Source organism: Toxotes jaculatrix, chromosome 20, assembly GCF_017976425.1.
Source record: "Toxotes jaculatrix isolate fToxJac2 chromosome 20, fToxJac2.pri, whole genome shotgun sequence".
NCBI classification, from domain to species: Eukaryota; Metazoa; Chordata; class Actinopteri; family Toxotidae; genus Toxotes; species Toxotes jaculatrix.
Genome location: NC_054413.1, coordinates 11,939,636 through 11,959,071, shown reverse-complemented (window position 1 = coordinate 11,959,071; position 19,436 = coordinate 11,939,636). Strand labels below are relative to the sequence as shown.

At 42.2% G+C, this 19,436-nt stretch overlaps 1 protein-coding gene across 1 annotated transcript in view; it reads left to right on the top strand.

The window, feature by feature from the left end:
- Positions 1-18,071, top strand: part of zfhx4 (zinc finger homeobox 4) — a 71,027-nt gene extending 52,956 nt beyond the window's left edge. The window contains 6 exon segments of the mRNA XM_041065337.1: positions 5,193-5,326; positions 6,654-6,854; positions 7,473-7,593; positions 7,787-13,195; positions 13,715-15,069; positions 15,071-18,071. Coding sequence (XP_040921271.1) covers positions 5,193-5,326; positions 6,654-6,854; positions 7,473-7,593; positions 7,787-13,195; positions 13,715-15,069; positions 15,071-15,289 — 7,439 coding nt within the window. The 3' untranslated portion in view covers positions 15,290-18,071.
- Positions 18,072-19,436: the final 1,365 nt, after the last annotated feature.

Below are 19,436 nucleotides of genomic sequence, written 5' to 3'. Positions count from 1 at the left end.
ACAAGTGTAGTTTATCAGATGTCAGAAATCTATATATTAAACCAGAATTGTATGCCTTTTTTCTTTATTTTAGTGAATAATTTGTTCTAGGAATTGCCTTGGGGTCAGCTGCTAGTTTGGCTCAGAATCCAGATATAATATTTCTAGTGGGTTTTTGGTGTTTTATTTTGCATTTGGATTAAAGGAGGTTTCAGGAAGTCAAATGCCAGAAAGGGAAAAAAGGGAGCCTAGGTTTGTCAGCGTGTTGTTATGCTAGGGTTATCATCAGAGACAGGGCCTTGTTTTTCTTTTTCCAGCTTCATGTAGTAAGATTTAGCATCTCCTTCCTCAGCCCCAAATCTCTGGCAAGCTTGAAATGTTCCGATCTGTGTGTGTGTGTGTGTGTGTGTGTGGGTGCGCGTGTGTGTGTGGGTCTGTACAGCGATCTCAAGGGAAGGGATTACAGTGTGACCAAGTGAGCAGTGTGTTTGCGCACTTCATCTCCAAGACCAAGATCCTTTAAACAAAGAGGGGCAGATAGATTGAGAGGGGAAGAGAGACACAGAGAGAAAGAGAGAGAGAGATGAGGCAGGAGGGAGGGTGAGGGGGGGAGGCAAGGAAAGACAGAAAGAGCTTTTTCCCTTGCTTCATTTACATTGTCTTTTTTAATCCCATGTCACTTTAGATTAATTATAATCCATGTTACATTCTCCATGCAAATGTCCCCTATGTGGATTATTTCCAGATAGCTTTGTGCTGTGTGTGTACTGTAGATGGCGCATGTCACCACCATGGCTCAGGGGCCCCACTTCATATAAATAACCAACTAAACAAAGGCCTCGGCATGGAAATGAGCCTGCGAGGCAGCCTAAGGAAATTACAGATCTCTACCTGCTTCAAATTAGCAAAGAAATTACTACATTATTCCTACAGACAAACGTTACGTGTTAATTTTGTGTACAAATTTGAATTGTGCAGATAAGGGAGGAAGCAAAATGGAATCACATTCATACAAGATCAGATGATAAATATTCCATATTAGCTTGTTCACATTCATAATATTTTCAGTCTTTTTTTTTTTATTTGCATGCATTTTGCAAATTTACCCAATTTGAGATGAGAGGTTTGCTCTTTTTCTGTCCCTCTAAGATGAGATTAAAATATATTAAATATATTAGCATGTTTAATTACAAGCCTGCGGCAGTTCCTTTGTGCATGTATGTGTGTTTTCTGTGTAATGACAGCTTGTTGAATGTCTCAGACGATTTGTCAAATGTGACAAGGCCATGCTCATATTTATCTCTCATTAGAATACAAGCTGGAGATGGAAGAGAAAGGAAGGCTAGTCATTAAAAATCATAAACTACAAGATTGCTGTTGTTTAACAGCCTTTCTCTTCCTCTTGCTCCCTCTCCAGCTGACTCTGTCTCTACTTCTCTCCATCTCACTCCTTCCCACTGTCTCTCTCCCTCTCTCTCCCTCTTTCTCTCTCTCTCTCTCTACCTCCCCTCCAGCTAGATCTGGACCTGCTGAGTGCTTCAGTGGGAGTTTGGGGTGCAGAGTGTGTTGCTGTAATGTTATCAGGTGACCAGGGGTCATCCTAATGCGTAACCTCAGAGCACTAGGCCAGTAAATCATGCTGGCTGGCCCACCCTGGCCCATTTTGGCCAGCTCTCGCTCGTAGATTTACTGCTCCGTAACCTTAGCCAGTCTGCCAGGGCTCAGGACAGCTAAATTGAATACTAAATCCAAGCTGCCGCCACCCAGCCTGCTCGTTCTTAATTGACAGCCAGCACCCCCCTCACCAAACGCTCTCTGCTCTATGTTTGTGGACTTTTTTATTCTCATGAAATGAAATGTCAGGAATGGAATCTAATTGTTTTGCAGCTTGTAAAAGAAAAAAAAAATAAAGATTGCAATAGGCTAGGTACTGTTTGATTGTTTTCAAAGCCCAGTCCAAGACTGGATCCTGATGATGTAGTAAGTCTTTCTTATAAAGTCATAGTTGAAGAGATATAAGGATTCAATGATATGCTTGTTTGTGCGAAAATCTTATTTGTTTGGATCAGTTTGCACAAAATGTCTTACCCTTTACAACACAAAAGGGCAGATTCTAAAACAGATCCACAGGAAAATCTTTAGCTACAATGGTATTGTCAGTCCTCCTGCCTTTTGAGGAACAATTTGGGACAGAAACATCCTATGGTGTTTAGAGCTACAGGCTTTTCTGTCCCGCTCTATCATATTTTTCTTGTTCTTCCCTCTGTTTCTCTACATCCTCTCCCTCCATTGCACTGTACTTCTCTCCATTTGAGCGCCCACTTGCATGTATATAAGTGCGTGTATATGCGGCTCCCTAAACACCATTGACAGTTGCAAATAAAGATGGGTGGTGAGTGTGCCGCTTTCTCCCCCCTGCAATGCAAAAGGGGTTGAGTGTCATAAATCACCTTTTGATTTATCTAATCAAGCAAGGTCCTGCTGCATGCAGACATTTGTCATTGGTGGAGTGGGGTTGGTGGTGTCAGGTTTATTCTGCCCCTCCGCTTCACTGGGCTGCAGCTGGTGGAGCCCACATAAGGATGAAGGGATGTGGCGGAGGAGGGGAGGTGGGACGGGAGGGGAAAGAACAGGGAGGAGGAGGAAAAAGGACACAGTCATTAAGTGTTGGGTGCAGGCTTAGAGACAAAGGAAAATGAGAGGATAGTCTACTGTTCCTGTCTTGTTCTCAATCCTGCTCTCTCCCATTATTTTTCTCTAATTATTTTAGCTACCCATGCACTATTGAGGCCAAGAATACAAATGTGGTCAGAAACTACAGGCAGAGGGATATTTTGATTTTCTCTCATAAATTTTTAGATTGTGTTTGGATTATGCTAGACATTGTTTATTTGTGTTACACATGATTATATCCTTGGAGGACATTCTGCAGTTTTGAATGCAATTCCATGCCTCAAAACAACTTTATTATTCAGGCACAGGACTTGCCATTTAAAGCTCCTAAGTGGCCATAGAGAGAACTGCTCTCTCAACATTCAAGGTTAACCAAGCGTTTTTCTTCGTGTGAGTGTCATAAGTGTTGATAAAAGCACTAGGTCAAAGACAGATCTACACCAGAAGGACAGATCTTCATGTTGCACATGCACACACTTTCACACACACACACACACACACACACACACACACACACACACACACACACACACACACACACACACACGCTACACAAACATACATTTACATTCAATATGATAGTAATCAATGGTGATGGGTGGGCTCTTTCCCCCTCTGCATTGTAAATGTGTTTGCAGTCTCTTGTCCGACAATCGCCTCATCTCTTTTTGCAGGGATGTAATTTAGTTGCAAATTGACTGGAAGATGGGAGGCAAAAATTGAAAGTTGAAATTAGAAATGGTCATCATAAATACGGGAGGCGGGGCACAGGCTTTAGAAAGGTCAGGTGATATGACGGGTGCTACCAGCCTGGACCAATCTGACCAATGGAGTGTCAGAGGCCTGTCATGAAGCACAAGATACACACACATACATGCACAAAGACACACACACACAAGCCCTGCAGGGGCCATCACAGGCTGTGGAAGACGAGATTACCTCGCTATTCTGAGCTGCAGAGCAATTCTCGGATGTTCTTGGAAATTCACATTGTACCCATGTGTTTTTTTTTCTCCCCTCTCGCTCTCTTTCTTCCTTTCTTCCCTCCCTCCCTCTCTCTTGTCACTTTCCTTGACAGGCCAATATTTCAGGCTCCAGATATAGGGGATTACAAATAAAATAAGTGGAACGCCTACTTAATGCAACAGAATTAAAATGCATGAACGAGCCGGAGGAATTGATATGCGCCCAATACAAACATGAGCCACGGAATAATATGAAATACAAAATGTTTTTTTCAACCCCCTCTCCATGTATCAGTGCTTTGATTTCCCTTTTTTCCATTTGTGCATCTAGCGTGAAGCGTTGATTCGCAAGAGTGAGGCTCACATATTGCCTTGAGTGACCAGACAAGGGGGTGGGGGAGGAGGGGGGGGGGGGGGGGGGGGGTGCTTGGGTGATGGCTTAGGGAGAGAGGGAGGAAGAGTGCAAGGGAGCAGGAGGGAAGGAGGGAGGAAGAGTTGCTGTTGCTGTGTCTTTGTATTGTGTGGGTAAATTGCAGTGGCAGTATATAGCAGGGCCTGCACAGCCTGTATTTTAGGATGAGGCTAATGAAAGATTTATCAGCGGCTGCAGCATTTATACAACCAGAGGCTGATCTCTCCACATTGAGCCCTGCTGTTAACGTCACACACGCTTACACGCACACATACAAATAGACACACACAAGTAGTGCCGCTACTGTACCACCAGCCGTGACCAAGCCCTGAAAATTTAGCATCTTGTACAGACAGAAGAGTTGTTGAGGCGGCTGGGGAAATGTATATGAACTAATGAAGTGTATAATATTACCATAACATTTAATGTATGTCGTGCTGTGATAATGAGCCTGCCTGAGTTTTCTCCATTTCAGATGTCCTCAGGGCAGAAACACATCAGTGTGTATGAATGTGAATAATACAGTCCTCGCTTGTATCCATGCTTATGTTGTCTTGTTGTCAAATCATTTTTTAATTCATTGCATATGTCCCACTGAATATTAATTTGGTACACTCGTAATTCACTCTATTATACATGTAGCAATGGTCATTTGACCATTTTGTGATCTAACACAGCCACAAAATGTCAGATATTTCAATTTATTCACTCAATTGTGACACTTTTATACACTTGATATATTCTAGATTAAGATTCCAATTGCTCATACAGTATGTATGTGTGATCTATGGGACACTATATATCAAAATGACATGGGGCCTTACTCTCTCTCAACTCTTATGGGTAATGTATAATTCTGGTTCTGTACTCATTCCAAAACACCTCATTTAAAAAAAAAATGAATCTATTGTTTGGCCATCAATCATTTTATAATTTTGCAGCTTTCTTGTATTCTTAAATTATTAATGTGCAGCATTTTGTTCTAAAATATATCTAAGCTTACATCACACAAATGCAGACATACAAGCTACAGAAATAATAACTGATTACCTGATCAAAAACATTAATTTTTAATCCTTTATATTCTGTCTCCTCTTTTTTCTCTCTCTCTCTCTCTCTCTCTCTCTCTCTCTCTCTCTCTCTCTCCTTCCACCGCCTGACAGGAGTGAATGCCATATCCAAAGAGGTTACCGGACTGAATGCTATGGTTAAACATTCCCTCCTGCCAGATCGACAAATTGAAAGCCCACCCAAAAGGCCAAAGTCTGCTGAAGGGAAAACCTCTGCCAATGAGCAGGTAAAGGTTTGTAGTGTATCAAAAGGAAACTGCCAAATGTGTTACCATAGCCACTATCTTGCAAGTGTTACTGGGCTAGTACCTAGCAAGTCAAGGAAGGTGTGTTCTAGTTGATCCTGAAAGTGTTAGAGGCACATTTAGGGTGATCATGTACATCTAACTGTTTTGACCTTGTCAAAAAAAATGCATCTATAGGTTTTGGAGCTTAGTGTGCATATATTTAGAATGGACATCTAGCAATTCATATTCCAAGTACATGATGGAATTTGTTGTTACATGTACAGAAGGCTAATAGCTAATGAGAGAAGTTCTCCTTCATAAGCACTAATGAAATGTAACCTTCACTGTCACTGTGTGATGAGCTAATGGGGAGATACTTATGAACCGTAAGAAGCAGAAATGCTAAGCTAAGCATTAAGCAATTGCTGGCGCCAGCTTTCTATCAAAGGGTTAAATGTGGTCCACCATTCCCTCCCTGACAGAGCTTTTTAGCATCAAGCACAGTAGGCCAGTCTTTGTGTTCTAAGTGGAATACCTGCACTAGCCTTAGGCCTCCCTCCCTTGCTTCTTTCCCCCTTTTGCATCTCTTTAAATTATATGTGTTTTTAAATTAGATTATGAAGTATTAGCTTGTCTGTTTCTGGGCCCTGTAAGGAGGGAGGACTTAGTCATTTCAGAAATGGATTTTATTAAGACAGGTGGTGGGGAGGCAGCTATGTTCAGAGTACTCCCTGTAATGAGGGCATGGCGTAGCTTGGGAGAGTACACACCTTTGTCATCTGTAATCTCCTGATTAGAAATTCTGGCCAATCGTGTTTTCTGCTAATAAAATTGCATGAGTTGAGAGACTTAAGTGAATTATATGAAACATTGTTGATCTACATTTTCTGTCTTAAGGTGGGCATGGGGGAAGGTGGGGAGAGGTGAATGTGGTGGGATGAGGTGAGTGGGCAGTGAGGAATAGAAAAGCCCTGTAAAGATTCAATTTGATTTTGCAGCTATGCTGTTATTTTCACCCCTAACAGTGTGGGAGAGATGGTTCTTACATGTCTTCATCAAACCCTTTTTTGCTTTTAAAAAGGTGATGTCTAGCTGGTTTAGTGAGGCAGACAGTGGACAGCAGGCAATGCTAATGGATGTGTAGCACAAGAATGATACCCACTAAGGAGTACACCTTGTAGAAAAATAATTCTTGTTCTTAAATTAATTTTACACTGCAAAGGATGCCCTTCCTCTTGAATATCATTTCATTATTCCTCCACTCCCAGCTAGACATTATTAGACGTTATTATACCATCTTACTTTTTTTTTTCTCTGTGTTTTTTAGGTTCAGCAGTGTCCATATTGCAACTACAGCAGTAAAGATGCCAACCGTATGCAGCTCCATGTGATGTCCCAGCATTCCATGCAGCCAGTGATCCGCTGCCCACTGTGCCAGGATGTCCTGAGCAACAAAATTCACTTGCAGCTGCATCTCACACACCTTCACAGTGTGGCTCCTGACTGCGTGGAAAAGCTGATTCTGACTGTATGTAGAAGTAATGATTATAAATAAGATTTGTGAATGTGAATGTGTTTCCATGTGTATGTGTGTGCATGTGCACATGTGAATGTGTTTCCATGTGTGTGTGTGTGCATATGTGCGTACAAAAATATATTTTCTGCAAATTGTTTTAAAAGGAAAAAGAGTATTCAAAACAACAAACAAGGATGGTTTATCACAATTGCAGAATGTTGTACTTTACCTGATACATATGAACAGGTTTCTGTCACTTAAAATTTTTGAGAAGTGTGTTTATACACCTGGACAAAGTGTTTTTCCTTTTTTAAAGAACTGAAGAGGTGAACAGGCAATGAAAAATGGGAATCATTTTGTCAGGACTGTCCACTCCTCTCTCTGGTCCCCTGTGTAGTTTAGGGCAAGAACTTACAGCAAAATTTACATAAAGCATTTCCAATGCATTGATTGTACTCCCTTAATACACTGCCATAAACTTGATGTTGTTCACTGAGAGGATCAAATTATCTCTTTAAATAAATTTTAAACACTTTCCCAACATTTATAAATATTGGAGATAGACTCCACTATTTCATATCATTATTTTAAATTGATATAATAATGAACAAATTGTTTTGGTCTTGATAGGTTGTTGGACCTGATTCAGCAACACCAAATAATATAATGCATCCCCAAACTGGACAAGACAAAGGTCTATCTCTAATGGATTCCTCTACCTCTCTTACTGATGGGTCCGGAAAATCTCAAGGTAAGCAGAATATGGTACTTAAATAAGTTTCTTACTGTCATTATATTGTGCAAGTCATAATAGGTTTGATTGGTATATATGATTATATACTGCACCTGTATAAATCTTAGATTTATTTATTATTCATTGTTTGTCATGTATCAGAAAAAAACAATGGAATACATTCTTATGCAAATTGTATTTCTACTTTTAGGAAACATCTCAAAAGATGAACTGACCAGTCAAGAAAAGAATGAATTGGACCCTCAGGGTGAGGAACTCAAGCCCCCAAAGGAGGCCTCAGAGGCCCCAGACTGGAAGAGAGCCAGTGGGTTAGGACATGATAGCAAGTCCCCGGATACCCTACAGGACCATCTCAGTGAGCTCCAAAGGCTCCAGCAGCAACAACAGCAACTCTCAGTATCTGATCGTCATGTGTACAAGTATCGTTGCAACCACTGCAGCTTGGCCTTCAAGACAATGCAGAAGCTTCAGATACATTCCCAGTATCATGCCATCAGAGCAGCCACTATGTGCAGCCTTTGCCAGCGCAGCTTCAGGACATTCCTGGCTCTCAGGAAGCATTTGGAAAATGGACATCCTGAACTTAGTGAAGCTGAAGTGCAGCAACTCATAGGAAATCTCCCAATAAATGGAGATATCACTGAGAGTGAGGCCCGGGCCTTGGAGGAAGCTCAGGCCTTTGAGCATGACTTAGACAAAGATGATGAAATTGACCAGGAAGAGAAGCCCAGTCCTACAGGAAGTGACAGTAGCTCTCTTCTTGATGACATGGGAGCAGAACCAAAACGGACCCTACCATTTAGAAAAGGGCCCAACTTTACAATGGAGAAATTTTTGGACCCTTCTCGGCCTTACAAGTGCACAGTTTGTAAGGAGTCCTTCACCCAGAAGAACATCTTACTAGTCCACTATAATTCAGTTTCCCACCTGCATAAGTTGAAAAAGGTCCTTCAAGAAGCATCAAGCCCAGTTCCACAAGAGACAAGCAACAACACTGACAACAAACCATTCAAATGCAATATTTGTAATGTTGCCTACAGCCAAAGCTCAACACTTGAAATTCACATGAGGTCAGTGCTCCACCAGACCAAAGCAAGAACAGCCAAAACTGAAATGAGTAGCAGCAGCAGTATCTCTGGAACTAGTGGTCCAGTACCGGCAAAAAGTCCAGCACCAAGCACACAAGGGAACAGCAGCAACTCTGATATTGCTAGAAGTGGAACACCGTCTGCAAACAAAGAAAACACTGTGGAACCCAAAGATGCTAGCAGTGGCAACAATACAAAACCAACAACTACTGACCATGTTTCAGCACAAGCAAGCAGCCACCAGTCAGCGCAGTCGTCAGCCCAACTGCAACTGCAGCTTCAACATGAACTCCAGCAACAAGCTGCCTTCTTCCAACCTCAGTTCCTTAACCCAGCTTTTTTCCCCCATTTTCCAATGACCCCAGAAGCGCTGCTGCAATTTCAGCAGCCACAGTTCCTCTTCCCCTTCTACATCCCAGGAGCTGAGTTCAGCCTTAGCCCAGAACTTGCTCTGCACTCAGCAGCAGCTTTTGGAATGCCTGGCCTTACTGGGTCGTTCCTAGAGGACCTTAAGCAGCAGATGCAACAGCAGCACCAGCTTCAGCAGGCTCAGGCACAGCAACAGGCTCAGCAGCAACAACAGCAGCAGCAGCAAGCCTCTCAGACTCAGTCACAAATTCAGCAGCAAAAAAACCAGCACCTGCAGAACCACAAGCCCAAAATGGAGTCCAGCACTGTGTCAGTTTCAGAAATTCAGATGTCAAGAGAGGCAGAGGACCACTTAGAAAAACAAGAAAACAGATCAAAGATGGAAAATGGATGTGATGCATTAAGTGATGGAGGAAAAGATAACAAGGATCCTAAAAAGTCAAAGTTCCCAGAGCCATTGATTCCCCCTCCACGTATTGTGTCAGGAGCAAGAGGTAATGCAGCCAAAGCTCTGCTAGAGAACTTTGGATTTGAATTAGTCATCCAGTACAATGAAAACAGACAAAAAAACCAAAAGAAAAACAAAGATGGAGTTGAACAAGTGGAAATGAACACTGATAAGCTTGAATGTGGGATGTGTGGAAAGCTCTTCTCCAATATGCTTATTCTCAAAAGCCACCAGGAACATGTGCACAGTCAGTTTTTCCCATATGTGGAGCTTGAAAAGTTTGCCCAACAGTATAGAGAGGCCTATGACAAACTCTATCCAATAAACCCTTCTTCACCTGAGACTCCACCACCACCGCCACCGCCACCTCCTCCTCCTCCTCCGCCCCCAGCTCCAGCTCCAGTGACAGCTCCTCAGCCTCCTTCTACATCAATGGCCAAGCCCCAAACCCCAGTACCTTCTTCACCAGTTCCTGTTCCCCATCAGACCACACACCAACCCGCTCACCAGGCAGCACCACCCCAGCCACCACCTCCTCCTCCACCACCTACTGCCCCTCCTGCACCTCCCCAAGTGCAACTCCCTGTTCCCTTGGATCTACCCCTTTTCCCACCTCTAATGATGCAGTCCGTCCAGCACCCAGGCCTACCTCCTCAGCTGGCCCTCCAGCTGCCCACTATGGACTCTCTATCCACAGACCTCACACAGCTCTGTCAGCAACAACTGGGTCTTGATCCAAACTTTCTCCGCCAGTCTCAATTTAAGCGACCTCGCACTCGTATCACTGATGACCAGCTCAAGATCCTCCGTGCCAACTTTGACATCAACAATTCCCCCAATGAAGAGCAAATCCAGGAGATGTCAGAGAAGTCTGGCTTGCCCCAAAAAGTTATAAAGCACTGGTTCCGTAACACCCTCTTCAAAGAGAGGCAGCGGAGTAAAGACTCTCCTTACAATTTCAATATTCCTCCCATTACTACATTAGAAGATATTCGAATGGAGCCCCAGCTCAGTGCTCTGGAATACAGAACTGACTCAGCCATGAACAAGAGATCCTCCAGAACCAGATTCACTGATTACCAGTTGAGGGTACTTCAAGATTTCTTTGACACTAATGCCTATCCAAAGGATGATGAGATTGAGCAGCTCTCCACCGTGCTCAACCTACCAACCAGAGTCATTGTGGTATGGTTCCAGAATGCCCGCCAGAAAGCTCGCAAGAGCTATGAGAACCAGGCAGATTCGAAAGACAATGAGAAAAAAGAGCTGACCAATGAGCGATACATCAGAACCAGCAACATGCAGTACCAGTGTAAAAAGTGCAACATTGTGTTCCCACGCATCTTTGACCTTATCACACACCAGAAAAAGCAGTGTTATAAGGATGAAGATGAGGAAGGTAATGAGGATAACCACTCTGAGGAATACTTAGATTCTGCAGAGCAAGGTCCAGCTAGGACCACCCAAGTACCTTTAGAGCTACCAAGACAGTCCCAAACAGGAACTGCCACCAGTTCTGGCTCAAGTTCCCCTGTGATGGCTTCTCCTCGTGCCAGCATGGGGAAAAATTCCCCCAAGCCAGACATTGGCCTTGAAAATGAATTTAAACAAACTGAGACCGCTCCCTCTCCAGTGATCAAGTCACTACCAGAACCCAGACCATCTAAGGCTTGCACACCTCAGCCACCTCCTCAGAAAGCTCCCCAGCCACAAATGTCAAGACCCCATTCCCAGCCACAGGCAGCTGCAGTGCCCTCAAGTCCACTCTCCCTGGCCCTGTCCTCACTCTCAAACAGCCTCCCCCACCAGATGCTTCAGTACCAGTGTGACCAGTGTAAGATTGCATTCCCCACTGTGGAGTTATGGCAGGAGCACCAGCACATGCATTTCTTGGCTGCCCAAAACCAATTCCTTCATTCCCAGTTTCTTGAAAGACCAATTGATATGCCCTATATGATATTTGACCCCAACAACCCCCTAATGGCTAGCCAGCTGTTATCTGGAGGCCTTTCCCAAATCCCTTCTCAGGGTAGCTCTGGTTTGGCCTCTGCAGCAGGCTCCGGAGCAATGAAGAGGAAACTGGATGACAAGGATGAAAGTGCTAACGATAAAGATGGTGGAAACAGTAGTGAGGAACAACACAGAGATAAACGTTTGAGAACCACCATTACACCAGAACAGCTGGAGATTCTCTATGACAAATATCTACTTGACTCTAACCCAACAAGGAAGATGCTGGACCACATTGCACGAGAGGTTGGCTTGAAAAAGCGTGTTGTGCAAGTTTGGTTCCAAAACACTCGTGCAAGAGAGAGAAAGGGCCAGTTTAGGGCTATAGGACCCTCCCAGTCCCACAAGAAATGTCCCTTTTGCAGAGCACTGTTCAAGGCTAAATCTGCTCTAGATAGCCACATACGATCCAGACACTGGCATGAGGCTAAACAGGCAGGCTTTAGTTTGCCACCAAGCCCAATGATGAATCCAGACAATGAAAGAGGAGAAAGCCCAAATAAGTATAACTTCTTTGACTACCCACAGCTGCCTACCAAGACTGAGCCAAATGAGTATGAGCTGCCTGCTGCATCCTCAACACCACTCAAACCATCTGAGGCACAAATAAAAAACTTCTTAAGCCCTTCATCCTTAAAAGCTGAAAACTGTGATGAAACTGAAGGGCCTAATGTTAATTCAGCAGAAGCTTCATCTTATGATCTGACTAAGATGGACTTTGATGAGACATCATCAATTAATACAGCAATTAGTGATGCTACAACTGGAGATGAGGGTAATAACAATGAGGTTGAGAGCCTCACATCCAATGGAGGTGACAAGCTAAATGACAACAAGAGTGGCCTGGTGCCAAATTCTGATGGTAGCAATGAAAGGTTCCAGTTCAGCATGGTGAGCCCTGCCCTCAGCTTCTCTGGAAAAGACTGTGACTCTTATTTTAGCTCCAGAGATGATGAAATGGATGAAAACAATGACAGGAGTGAATCATCAAGCCTCGCTGATCCCAGTTCCCCTAGTCCCTTTGGGACAGGTAACCCCTTCAGTAAGTCTGGGAAAGGGAACAATGGTGGGGATAGGCCAGGCCACAAACGATTCAGGACTCAGATGAGTAACCTGCAACTTAAAGTCCTCAAAGCCTGTTTTAGTGACTACCGCACTCCTACAATGCAAGAATGTGAGATGCTAGGCAATGAGATTGGACTCCCCAAGCGTGTTGTCCAGGTGTGGTTCCAGAATGCCCGTGCTAAAGAAAAGAAGTTCAAGATAAACATTGGAAAGCCATTCATGATAAGTCAAGGCTCACCAGAGGGACCCAGGCCTGAGTGTACTTTGTGTGGTGTAAAGTACACTGCCCGGATGTCCGTCCGAGACCACATTTTCTCCAAACAGCACATCACCAAAGTGCAAGAAACCCTGGGAAACCAGGTGGATAGAGAAAAGGACTACCTAGCACCAACCACTGTCCGTCAGCTGATGGCCCAGCAGGAGTTGGACCGCATGAAGAAAGCTGGTGAGGGACTCAGTCTGCCTGGCCAGCAGCAACAGACTGCAGTGGACAACAATAATGCACTTCATGGTCTCAGCCTACCCTCAGGCTACCCAGGGTTATCTGGCCTTCCGCCGGTGCTACTTCCTGGGGTCAATGGGCCATCATCACTTCCTGTTTTCCCACCCAACACACCTGGTGAGTTAGTATGACAAACAATGAAAAAAAATTACAGACTAGGAGCTTTATGAACTGAGCTTTATCATGCACTATTTTATTCTACTATACTACTGGTTATTCTGTATCACAGTGGTGTTTGTCAAAAAGTCTTATTTTTTAAAGCTATTTTAAAATTAAAAATGATGGGAGTTAGTGCATGCATAATGTCAGCATCAGAGTTGACCTGCTAATTGATAATTTAGAGATTTTTTTACAACAAATGTATCTATATCATGGCTTTTGTTTGTGTTTGTTTTTCCCCTTATTGTAGGTTTGGTATATTTATATTGTAATATATTGGCAGGTTGAAATTATCATAAAGCGCATGTAACAGTTTTGATCCATAACAAAATCTTAACAAAATCTTAAGAGAGATAAAGCCAGTGTCAGCCAGTGACAAATTAGGCATCTTTATCTTGTCAAACAGTTTCCATAGTGATTTGGGGTTTAATATTTAAATATTGAATATTTCCATATTTATATACCACTGTATTTCAGCTTTAGCGTCTCCCGGTGCTGGCATGCTTGGGTTCCCTACACCAGCCACCCCCTCTCCTGCCATGTCTCTCAGCACTACCCCAACCAAGACTCTTCTGCAGACTCCTCCTCCTCCTCCTCCACCTCCTCCTCCTCCTCCTGTTCCCTCCACACCTTTGGCAGCAGTAAATCATACAGAGCAGCAAGGGAAAGACTCAGAGAGAGACCCCAACAAGAAACCAGGAGACAAGCCACCTCAGATGAAGGTGAAGGAAAGAGAGAATGAGAGCGGCTCACGCCCTGAGACCCCCAGTACGATCAAGAAAAGGGAGAAACCATGTCCAGCTCTGGGGAAACCAGGAAATGAGACTCCCCTGGATGCCACACAGCTTCAGGCACTTCAGAATGCTCTTGCAGCAAGTGATCCCACCTCTTTCTTGGGGGGGCAGTTCCTGCCCTACTTTCTTCCTGGATTTCCCAACTGCTTCTCTCCCCAGCTTCCTAGAGGGGTCCAAACAGGGGGCTACTTCCCACCACTGTGTGGAATGGAGAACCTGTTTCCGTATGGCCCGGCAGCAGTCCCACAGGCTGCCATGGCAACAGGTCTCTCCCCAACCGCTCTCCTGCAGCAGTACCAGCAGTACCAGCAGTCCCTCCAGGATTCACTGCAGAAGCAGCAACAGCAGCAGCAGAAACAACTTGAGCAACAGCAGAAACAACAACAGCAGCAGCAGCAACAGAAGCCAACCCCTGTGAAGACACCCCAGAGCATACAGAGCACCACCACCAACTCGTTCAAACCAAAAGATGCTATAGATGCTAAGGATGACACCAACAAAGGCTCTTCAACAGAAAGCACAAAAGAAGAACCCAAAACAGATACCAAAAGTACCATGGATTTTCCAGATGCTTTTATCGTACCGTCCGTCAAGCATGAGTTTATATGCAGGAAGTGCCAGATGATTTTTGCTGACGAAGACTCAGTGGTGCGTCACCAGAAGTCCTTCTGTTACTTCGGACATCCTTTTACTGACCCGCAAGAGACAGTGCTACGAAAGGCAGTGAGCAACTACACTTGTGTTGCCTGCAATGTGGTTGTTAATGGGAATGAAGCACTTGGCCAACACCTTCAGTCGAGCTTGCACAAAGAGAAAACAATCAAACAAGCAATGAGAAATGCCAAAGAGCATACTAGATTATTACCTCACTCTGTCTGCTCCCCTACTCCTAACACCACATCTACCTCGCAGTCTGCAGCTTCTTCTAATAACACCTTTCCTCATCTCTCTCGCTTGTCCATGAAGTCCTGGCCAAATGTCCTGTTCCAGGCCACCACAGCCCGGAAAGCTGCTTCCTCCTCCCCGTCTGCCTCTCCTCCCCCCCCCCCTCTCCTCACCTTCAACGGTTACCTCAACTTCCTGCAGCACCTCAGGGGTTCCAACCTCACTACCCACCGAGAGTTGTTCAGATGAGTCTGACAATGAGCTAAGCCAGAAGCTGGATGATTTAGAAAATGCGTTGGAAGTCAAGGCTAAGCCGGCCTCTGGCCTAGACGCGAGCTTCAGTAGTATCAGAATGGATATGTTCAGTGTGTAGGAGTGACAAAAGGATCCCTTGCTTAAAGAAAAAAATAAGACTTTTTAAACTGCAGTTCCAAAGTCTCTCTTAACCCAAAAAATTACAGTACCAAATGATTGACTCAGGATTGTTTTTCCCATATTGATATGCTGGCAAGATATTGATTGATTTTTGTTATGGACAGAACTGTTGCAGATGCTTGACTGAGCTTATATTGTATACAAAAACATGGAGTAGGAAAAAATCCCACAGGCTCCCTTGGGGGGCTTGTTTCAAGCCAAAAACTCTCACGATAGCAAATTGCACCTCAGCTGGATTGTTTTCCAAATGCTAGCATGTACTGTATGGGATGACGATCCAGAACCCTCAAAGAGAATCTCTCTTAGTTTAGATAGGTGTAATTCAGTAGCTTTAAATTCTCAGGTCAGAACATAACATTTCTCATTTGTTAAAGCAGCAACAAGCCTGGGTACACTTGGCTTATAACCAAAACATGTCAAGCTTTATCGGACGCATTTCCTTGATGTGTATAGAGTACCAAGAGACAATATTACTGTTACAATGGACGATGTGCATATCCTTTTAGTTTTGCCCTACAAAGACAGTATGGTTTTGCCACTGAGGGAATTTAGAATGGTGAAGTAAATGTGTATGCTGCCCCTGTGTTTGCCAGTTTGTATTACAACAAACTGTATCTATTTCCCACCCCCTTTTTCCTTTTTTTCTTGTAGTATATACTAATCTGTGCCAACTCTTACCTTCTCACTTTTACCTCTGCTCACACCCTTTTCTGAAGAGGTAATAACTCTAGTTTTGATAGACTCTCTCGGATTATGTGAATATAACATTTTTCATTTGTGAATTGCTGTACTGTTACGGTACCTGCTTGTGTCTGGACTATAGTGCACTTATTTTTTGTTTGTCTTTTTATTATTTGAGTAGGCCATTTGTTAATTTAATAGATTTTTTTTTCCATTTGTATGTATGTTTGTATTTTAATTATTATTTGTGTCTATTGCAGCAGCATATTGGTCCATATTTGTTACAGGATTGATGCCTAACAATCTAGAGACCTATTTAAGAATTGGTGCATCCATGAAAGCAGTACTGTATACTTGAAACTGTTAAGGTACAAGTTGGTCACAATGTTAAAAAAGGTATGATCATTTGCTATACGTTTGCAAATATGCTGCTTTAAAAGGGGGACAACAGCATTTGTGTTGTATATTAAAAACATGTTCATGTACTTGTAGGACTTAAAACAGTGTTACACGTATACGCAGCCATTTATTGCATAGGTTGACGTCCTCCCATCAATTCTCTGGGCACTTCTGATGATCTACATTTAAAGTCAACAGTTTAATTTTTCCACATTTAGTGATTTCAACATCGCAAAGTATTACCTTACAAAGTTTGCTGCTACTGTGTAATGTTATTTTGCTTGCCATAAATTCTCTCAACTTTCTACCAGACAAAATACTGATCCATTAATTGCTTTGCTTTGCTACTTTTTATGTTATGTTATTTTGTTATTTTGCTGTGGAACTAAGAATGTGAAAGCTGTCAAAGGGTGTTCAATTTTTTACGAATCACTTTCTAGTTTGGTAATTGAAACCAATGTGATTCATTCCAAAGTAACAGAAGGCTATTTGTATGAAAGAAAAAGGCTTGTGAACAAAGAAAGCTAAGCTGTTGTACATATTCGTAGTTGGCTGTGCATGGTACAAATTTATTAATATGAAGAAATGCAAAAATGTATTGCTTTTGGTATTTCCTATTCTGAGATGAGCAAGTAGCATGTAATGCAACTGTTTGACAGGTTAAATCAAATCATGCTTAGTTATTGTTTCAAACAATGAAATCAAGTAACATTTCCTTTTTATGTTTTATTATTGTAAAGGTGTTTTTTTTTCAAAGTTTTAAAGCAAAATGTCAGTTTTTAATTTTCTGCGTGAGCTTTTTAAATGTCATTTTTTGGATTTTTAGTATTTTAACATTTACTTTAATCCTGAAGACACTTTTCGATTGTGTTTCATAAGAGACATCCTGGCCTCCCAAGGTGCAATTCTGCCATTGTACAAACATGAGCGACTGTCCTGATTCCAAAGGCTTTCACAACTCTGGCTTTTTGCCTTTCCCCACTCTGTGGCTCAGCATTATAAGACTGAACTGTCAGCTAGCATCGTGTGCTAAGATGTTAGCATCAGACAGGACGCTTTCCACACCAAGGACTGGTAAAAGCTAACAAACCAACAAAAAGGATGGTCCAACAATATTAACTGTACATAGATATTGCAACTGCACAGCAGCCAAAAAGAAAAAAAAGAACTTTTTAAATAAACAATGGATGGATTGTGTCATGTTTATGGGGACAGCCTTCAAAAGGTTGAAATTGGAATTGTTCTTCTGGATGTCAAAGGGATTTTCATGGCGCAATCATATCCTACACAATATGTACTCTTCAACATCTGGGTTACATAGGAAATGCACCCTGAGGTTTTAATAAGAAGAAGCCCCTATGGCTAAAACTTTAAATAAACTAAACCAAAAATGTTATTGATGTTTTATATATAGAGAGTAGTCGCATTAGTTTTTGTTACTGTACTGTTTGAGGTCTCAACTGTACCGTATCACGGTAATAACATGGTTTTGAAACCGTTTTTTTATTTTGTCACAGACCTGTTGTCATAGTTGAAATGACGTTTATTGTAGATGGTATTTGAACAACTTCTGGAAATAGTTCATCAAGTATGTTTGTTGCTCATTGTTGTGATACATTAAAAACTGTATCTGCAAACCAGTTTGTTCGCATCAAACATTCTTTATTTAATTTTCTGTCTTTCATGTTCTTATTATCTTATTATCTCTTTGGAAGAAGTTTTACATATGTCATTCAAAACTTTTTGCATTTAACTCAGTTATCCACAAAAACATAATCTAATTTGGCTGGCAATCACTTTTAATGCAGTGCTTAAAATTTTCATGTGCATGAATATTCTCTTTATCTTATTATATTATAATGTAATATATATGCATTATGTGTATTGTCATATTATATTACAAAGTTACAGTATATTGTGTGTAATATACTTGGATAGTACTTTTGGTTGTGGCACAGGAAGTAGAGCAGTTCGTCCACTTATCGGAAGGTTGGTGGGTTGATCCCCAGCTACTCCAGTCCATATGTTGAAGTGTCCTTGGGCAAGTTGGTTTGTGAGTAAAATGTACTGTATGCGTGACTGTGAATGTTACTTGTAGCGTAAAAGCGCTTTGAGCAGTCGATAAGACTAATATATACACATATATATATGCAGTCCATTTACCATTTACCATTCCCTAATATACCCTTAAATTTACTTTTGAATGTAAAGGTATGTTAAGTAGTACATTGTAAATGAAGATTTATTTGTGTCACTACAAATTTCAATGCAGCCCCAGATGAGCATACTATTTTAGACTGAAGTGGACAATTTACCACACATTTGGAAAAAGTTTTTGTTTTTGTTTTGTTAATGTAGTTTCCATTAACGTTACACTTTGACTTAAGGCACATTCTTTTCCCCAAAACTTTCAGGTGTACCTCTGTCACACTGTTAACATGATATGTACTGTGCCAACATCCCTCAAATAATTGTCATCCCAGTCACTGACAGACTAAAATTTGAAATCATTTAATGGATATTTCCCATCATTATGCTATTTGCGGTAATCTGACTCTAAGCAGATGCGGGGATTATGTTTGGAAGTGTTTGCCAATCTGGATCTGATCAGGTGCTGATTTAGACCCCTCCCATTATAAGTCAACTATAATAGATCACAACCACGGATAAACAGATGTACAACCACAAAAGAGAGCAAAGAACGTGTTTTATTTCCTACAACTGGAAAGGTTTAGCTTTTTGCTAGTGGTGTGTAAGGCCCACGATGATGTTTCAAACAGTGCATAAAGTGCATACCACTGAAAACTGAAGGGGGCCAAAGCACATTTTCACGTAGATTTCCCATTCTATGGATAGATAGAATAAGAAATTGTATTTTGTGGCACAGATTATATACTGCTTTTAAAATTCTAAGAAGCAAAATTGACGCTAATGTGAAAAAGGAGGGTGACTTTAAGACCTAAGGTCAACAGATGCTGTCACATTAAATATTGCGCCTCAGTAAG